The sequence below is a fragment of the Oratosquilla oratoria genome, chromosome 36 (genome assembly GCF_046742065.1).
Source record: "Oratosquilla oratoria isolate Oo_2021 chromosome 36, ASM4674206v1, whole genome shotgun sequence".
Taxonomy (NCBI): domain Eukaryota; kingdom Metazoa; phylum Arthropoda; class Malacostraca; order Stomatopoda; family Squillidae; genus Oratosquilla; species Oratosquilla oratoria.
The window spans coordinates 37,442,098-37,449,597 of record NC_134812.1 but is presented as its reverse complement, the minus strand read 5'-3'; the positions used below and the strand labels follow the sequence as shown (position 1 = coordinate 37,449,597).

Genomic DNA, 7,500 nt, shown 5'->3' with positions numbered 1-7,500 from the left:
AAACAGGGTCGACCTGTTAGTTCGCAAGACCCAATACGGGTGAGGAGGAGTTTCACACACTTTGGGGTCGGGGAGTGTAAACGAGCCTGAGACTCTGGGGAAGCAATCCTGTTACACTTGAGGTTGGTTGGGTGGGGATTGGGTGGAGGACTCTGAGTCTACGGGGCCGAGTCTTGAAGACTTTTGAACATCAGGGGACCTTGAGATTTCTGAACAGCTATACTTGTTAGACTTTTGAGATTTTTATGAACTTCGGTAGTATGGAGGACCATGAGACCGCGGAGCGGTCCACCCTCTTATTCTTAATATTCTTGGAAACCTCGAGGAAATGAAAGATCATGTAACTTTGAGGGCAGCCTAAAGTGTTAGATTTGAGATTCTTCAAGATTTTAGTAAACTGAGGTTTTGGGGGTGGCCTACGAGGCTCAAGATTCTTGAAGACTTTGGGGAACTGGAAGACTTTGAGACTCCGGGGTGACTCTCTAAGGCTTAAGATTCTTGAAGACTATGGGGAAGTGGGGGACCCTGGGATTCCCGGGCAACCCATCTTCTGAATCTTAGGATTTTTGAAAACCTCGGGGAAGTGGAAGACCCTGGAACTTTGAGGGCGGCCTACCGTGTTAGACATAGGGTTCTTCAAGACTTTGGGGAAGTGAGATTCTGGGGTTCCCCATCCTGCAAGACTCAAGATTCTCGAAGACTTTGGGGGAAATGGAAGACTTTGAGACTTTAGCTTCAGATTCTTGAAGACCACAGGGAAGTGTGGGACCCTGAGATTCTGGGGCGTCTCACCCTCCTATGCTTAAGATTCTTGAAGAGTTCTGAGAAAGTAATGGATCCTGAGACTACAGGAGGCGGCTCATCACTTAGTCCTTGGGAAGACTCCTCAGATGAACGAGAAAACTTTTGTCGTACCAATAATAAATTTTTCAAATCATAGATGGACATCATTGTAGCTATGAGACTGACCAAAGTAGTCTTAATTCCATTGTTCCGGTGACGCCCCCTCAGCTGAATGAAATCGTCTTTTGTAAGCCAGAATAATATTTATAGAATATTTGGCCGTGATTAGGGAGTTTACTTCTTTCAAGAAAGTTGTTCTATCTGTACATTAACCTGGAAATGTTGTTTAAGTGGTTGGGAGGGGAACCCCATACAATCCTTTAAAGGATAACTATATTTATCAGTTGGCACTTCCAGAGTGGCTTCCATATACAGTATACAGTACATTCCCCGGCTGACACCGGCTCTCTTTCTTTCAAAGTTGAGTGTCAAGAACTGTACCGTCCTTTGCCTGGCCACGAGATTGGCTTATTTCTTATAGCTCAGAGACCGCCTGACAGATGAATGAAGTTACCTAACGTCATCTAGAATAAATATATAAAGTAACTTCTATTATTTTGAAAGTAATAAAAAGATGTTTTGGAAAGAAATTAAGAGAGGAAGAGGAGGTGAATTAAGTAGAGAAGAAAAGGGAAAATGTAAGGGGAAGATGGGCAGAATATTTTAGGGAGTTGCTAAATATGAAGGAGGATAGGGAGGGAAAGATAGTTGCAGTGGGAAATGCTAAGAAAATGACCGTGATGAGTGAGGAAAATGGAGGAGAAATAAGGAAGGATGAAGTGAAGGCAGTTATTAAGATGATGAAAGCAGGTAAGGCACCTGGTCTGGATGGATGCCATGCAGAATGTCTAAAAAAAGGAGGTACAATGATGGTGGACTGACTGTATGAAGGAGTGATTGTGCCAATAAATATATAAAGTGATTGTGCCAATAAATATATAAAGTAACTTCTATTATTTTGAAAGTAATAAAAAGATGTTTTGGAAAGAAATTAAGAGAGGAAGAGGAGGTGAATCAAGTAGAGAAGAAAAGGGAAAATGTAAGGGGAAGATGGGCAGAATATTTTAGGGAGTTGCTAAATATGAAGGAGGATAGGGAGGGAAAGATAGTTGCAGTGGGAAATGCTAAGAAAATGACCGTGATGAGTGAGGAAAATGGAGGAGAAATAAGGAAGGATGAAGTGAAGGCAGTTGTTAAGATGATGAAAGCAGGTAAGGCACCTGGTCTGGATGGATGCCATGCAGAATGTCTAAAAAAAGGAGGTACAATGATGGTGGACTGACTGTATGAAGGAGTGATTGTGCCAACAGCACTCTATGGGGCAGAAACTTGGAACATAAGAGAAGAAGAGAGAAGGAGTTTGCTGGAGAGAGGGTAGAGTGCCGGAGGACTGGAGGAGTGCCTGTATAGTTCCACTTTACAAGGGAAAAGGGGACAAGTGTGAATATAGTAGTTTCAGAGGGATTAGCTTGTTAAGTGTAGTTGGGAAGGCTTATGGGAGGATCTTGATTGAGAGGATTAGGAGAGGAACAGAGGGAGTAATTGGTGAGGAACAGTGTGGATTTAGGACGGGTGGAGGTTGTGTAGATCAGATCTTTGTGGTAAGACAAATATGTGAGAAAGCTATAGGAAAGGGGAAGGATGTTTTTTGGGCTTTTATGGATCTGGAAAAGGCTTACGATAGGGTAGACATAAAAGCACTGTGGGAGGTTATGCAGATATATGGGATAGGAGGAAAGCTTTTGGGAGCTGTCAAGAGTTTTTATGAGAGTAGTAGAGCTTGTGTCAGGATTGGAAATGGAGAGAGTGAGTGGTTCGAGGTAAAGGTTGGACTTCGTCAAGGATGCGTTATGTCACCCTGGCTGTTCAACTTATACATGGATGGGGTAGTGCGAGAGGTAAATGCAAGAGTAGTGGGTCAGGGATTGGAGATGGTTAAAGAAAATGGAGAAAAGTGGGAGGTGAGCCAGCTGTTGTTTGCTGACGACACTGCGCTTGTGGCAGGATCGGAGGATGGACTGAGGAAGTTGGTGGCAGAGTTTGGGAGAGTATGTGATAGAAGAAAGCAAAAGATAAATGTAGGTAAAAGTAAGGTGATGAGATGTACAAGGGGTGAAAGTGGCAGTAGACTGGAAGTGAGCATTAAGGGAGAGCAACTGGAGGAAGTGGATAGTTTTAGATACTTGGGTGCAAATGTGGCAGGAAAAGGTGGAGTGAAGGTGGAGGTAGAATGTAGATTGAGAGAAGCGAGTAAATGCCTTGGTGGATTAAAGAGTGTAATGAGGAATAGACATTTAGGAATGGATGCGAAGAGGAGACTGTATGAAGGAGTGATTGTGCCAACAGCACTGCATGGGGCAGAAACTTGGAACATAAGAGAAGAAGAGAGAAGGAGTTTGAATGTGTTTGAGATGAGGTGTCTGAGAAGTATGATGGGGGTTACTAGGCTAGATAGAGTGAGAAATGAGGAGGTGAGGAGAAGATCGGGGGTGGAAAGGGAGTTGGGAGATAGGGTTGATGAAAGAGTATTAGGATGGTTTGGACAAATGGAAAGAATGAGTGAAGAAAGACTAGTAAAAGAGGTATGGAAGGCAGATGTGGAGGGAGTGAACATGAGGGGACGTCCTAGGATGAGGTGGATGGATGGGGTGAAGGGGGCTTTGAGGAAGAGGGGAATGTCTGTTGAGGAAGGACGGGAGAGGACAGAAGACAGGGGTGAATGGAGAATGGTTGTATATGGATGATGTTGTGATTGCATTAGATGGAATGGGCGGGGGGATGGGGGATGAGGTAGTATGTGTGAGCAAAATTTGACGCAGCCCGAAGGGATTTCTCCCCGTCTTCTCCTTTTATGCATGGGGGGGACGAAGAGGGGGGGTCGCCGATTTAATGAAGCGGCCTTGCTGTGGATGTGCTGTGTCTTGCGACACTGCTTTTGACCCAGGGCAGTGGACAAGTTGCAGGGATGACCCGTCATCCAGGAGGTGCTAAGATAAGAGGGAGGGTGGAGGGGTGTGGAGTGTATTCAGGGATGGAATGGGTGGGAATGATTTTATGCCTTTTCCTTTTTGGCTACCTCCCTTGTAAGGGGGAAAAAGCCTTAGTATATGTATATAACTTCTATTATTACAAGGTTAAAGATCAGATAATTTCTATGGCCGTCGCGCATAGGACTCGAACCTACCGCTCTGAGACCAAGAGGCTGCCGAGACGGTGCCTTAAACCACGTAGCTACTCTTGACCTCGGAGCGGTAGGTTCGAGTCCTATGCGCGACGGCCATAAAAAATATCTGATTGATGTCGCTGTGCACTAGCGAATTTCTCACAAGGTTAAAGATGTTATCGATTGATATTTTCAAGATAGGAGACACTTTACATGTTTTGATCTGGGCAAAACGGGGCGTTTTCATTTAGATATAGGAAGACCCCGGGCTTCTCAGACTTAACAATGTGGAGACTAAAGGTCCCCGTAAACTGAATAAAATATTCTGGCGTTAGTTAGAACAAATTCATTAAAATAAACATAAAATCTTCATAGGTTAATCATGGTGGTTGACTAATATAACATCAGAATTTAAGGTCCCTCTGAGCCATAAAATATTATATCAAATAACTTTGCGTTGAATAAAATTCCCTGGTGTTATCAAAACAAGATCACAGAAGTCGCCATCGAGCTCTGGTGAGTTAACTTAATTTGGAACAGTGCACTGTAACGTCTTATATATATATATATATATATATATATATATATATATATATATATATATATGCATATACACATACATACATATACCAAAGAGTTTTTCCCCCTTACATGGGAGGTAGCCAAAAAACAAAGGCATAAAAACCATTCCCTCTCATTCCATCCCTAATACACTCCACTCCCCTCCACACTCTATCCTCCCTCTCATCTTGGCACCTCCTGGATGACGGTCATCCCTGCATCTTGTCCACTGCCCTGGGTCAGAAGCAGTGTCGCATATATATATATATAAATATATATATATATAAATATATATATATGTATATATATATACATATATACATACATACATATATATATATATATATATATATATATATATTATCAACCACAAGACACTTTAATTCTGAGCCATCAAAGGCCAGCATGCAGAAATTGAAATGTGGTACTGCCTAGGACTCGAACCCGGCATCCTCATGACAAGTGCGGCAGTGACTTACCAACTAGGCTATCAAGAGATAGCCTAGTTGATAAGTCACTGCCGCACTTGTCATGAGGATGCTGGGTTCGAGTCCTGGGCAGTACCACATTTCAATTTCTGCATGCTGGCCTTTGATGGCTTATAATTAAAGTGCATTGTGGTTGTTAAAATGTATCTCTAATCGCTAGGACCCATTCAGTGTTGTACATATATATATATATATATATATATATATATATATACACATATATATATATATATGTATATATATATACATATGTATATACATATATATATATATATATATATATGTATATATATACACATATATGTATGTATGTATCTTTGTTAATTTGCATACTAGGGATCATTTGAATTATAAGTCTTGATATTGAATATACCTGTAGTCGCGTTCAGAAATCTTTTAATCACCCCGTAATCTTATAATGCAAATGTAATATTTCTGATGATTTTGTAATAATTTTTCTGTACAATGAATTATTTAAGACCTTAGAATAGATAATATATAGAGCATAGATAAAAATACTCAACCATAAACTAAATATTTGCATGCTGAAATCCATGGAGTGTTTTTGTTAAAGGATTTTTATTATGTGACTGCATACCAATATAGAGAGGGGAGGAAGATGGAGCACCAATGTCTCCACAGAACCATAGACACATAAATTAGAATTGTTTTTTATTAAAATGAGTAACTGGGATATTATCTACTGTAGTAATATCTGAGTGACTCCGTCTTTCTCAGTCCTCATGGTCAGTGCCTGAATGAAAAAATAAAATCAGGTTTTCTTAAAATTTGCTTTTGGTGGGGATAATGTCATGTAAGGACAATTGAGGACACGTCATATTGGTGGACAGAACCTACTTGATTATAGTTTAGATTTTATCCATGGTCACAGCAAGAGAACTCACACATTCATATCTTCTAGCTATCTAGTTCCTGAGAACCAGAAACACCAAGAAAAGTTAGAACAGCAGATCATCGATGAGCGATATCATGCCGAGCTAGACCGAAAACGAAAGAAGTTCGAGAAAGAGTCTCTCTTGTCTTCAGGGAGTTCCTCTTTGCGTGGCAGTGTCAGCCCGCCACCCCAAGTCGCCTCTCCACCTGTCTACCAATCCACACGATTTTCGTCACCACAGCGGTTCGCCAGTTCGCCGCAGAGGTTTTCGTCACCACAGCGTCAATTCACATCTCCGCAGCAACAGACGCAGCAGCAGCAACAACAGGAACAACAACAGCAGCCCGCACAAACACATCTACCTCAGTATCAGTCGCAACAGTCAGAAATTTCCCGGCAACAGCATTTACAGCAACAACAGCAATACCAACAACAAGAGTTATACCAACAGCAGCAACAGCTCCAGCAACAACAGCAGCAACAGCTTCAGCAACAACAGCTCCAGCAACAACAGCAGCAACAGCTTCAGCAACAACAGCTCCAGAAACAACAGCAGCAACAGCTTCAGCAAAAACAGCTCCAGCAACAACAGCTCAAGCAGCGACAGCAGCAACAGCTTCAGCAACAACAGGTACAACAGCAGCAACAACAACAGCAGCAACATCAACAGCATCTACATCAGCAGCAACAACAACAGCAGCAACGGCTAGAGCAACAGCAACAAGAACAACAACGGTTACAACAGAGGCAGCAACAACAGCAACAGCTACAACAACAGTTCTTGCAACAACAACAACAACAACAACAACAGCAACAAAAACCCTTACAACATCATACGAAGTCTTTTGTTCAGCTCTTTCAGCAGCAGGCTAGTTCTGTTTTCCAACGATCTCAAACACCTCCAAAGCAAATCCAAACCCAGATCCGCCAAACGCCCCCCAGGCAAAACGCAACCCCACCCAGACAAGTCCAAACTCAATCTAGACAGACCGCGACACCTCCCAGGCAAACGTTCTCGCCGACCAGGCAATCCGCAGCACCACCAACACAAGTTGAGACTCAGCTTCGGTTGAAACGAGCTCAATCAGCACCGAAGACCCAATCCAACCGCATAAAGGTCCCTGAAGTATTTTTACAAGAAACACAAGCTCAATCCTCGCCGACATATTCGGTGACAGGAACTCCAAAAGCCACGCGCAAACAGAGCGAACTTCCCCTCTCACCACCTCAACTACCGCAGTCGTCACTTCATCTCCCTCTGTCACCGCCACAACTACCTCTCTCCCCACCACAGCTAGACCGAGGGCGGGTCTCCCGGAGGGCAGTGTCTGAGTGTCCGAATTCCATGTCTTATTCCAATGCTTCGAAGTCGTCTTCGAAATCTTCCACGCGCTCGCCTCTTTCTCCGCAGCAGACCATCCAGCGCTTCGTCGCTCAGAACCTAAGAAGGACCCAGTCGCCCCAGCGACAGCCTTCCGCGTCCTCGATTTCTTCGTGGGCCACAGCAACTCAGTTGCCTTCCTCCCCCGAAATGTATTCAACTCCACCTC

General features: G+C 43.1%; 1 protein-coding gene across 19 annotated transcripts in view; it reads left to right on the top strand.

Moving 5' to 3' along the window:
• Window positions 1-7,500, top strand: part of LOC143018964 (uncharacterized) — a 684,447-nt gene that overhangs the window by 254,463 nt on the left and 422,484 nt on the right. For all 19 annotated transcript variants that reach the window (XM_076174620.1, XM_076174619.1, XM_076174603.1 and 16 more), the window contains 2 exons: window positions 1-39; window positions 5,978-7,500. The exon at window positions 1-39 is cut by the window's left edge and continues 122 nt beyond it; the exon at window positions 5,978-7,500 is cut by the window's right edge and continues 2,942 nt beyond it. In XM_076174620.1, coding sequence (XP_076030735.1) covers window positions 1-39; window positions 5,978-7,500 — 1,562 coding nt within the window. The remainder of the gene's footprint in view (window positions 40-5,977) is intronic.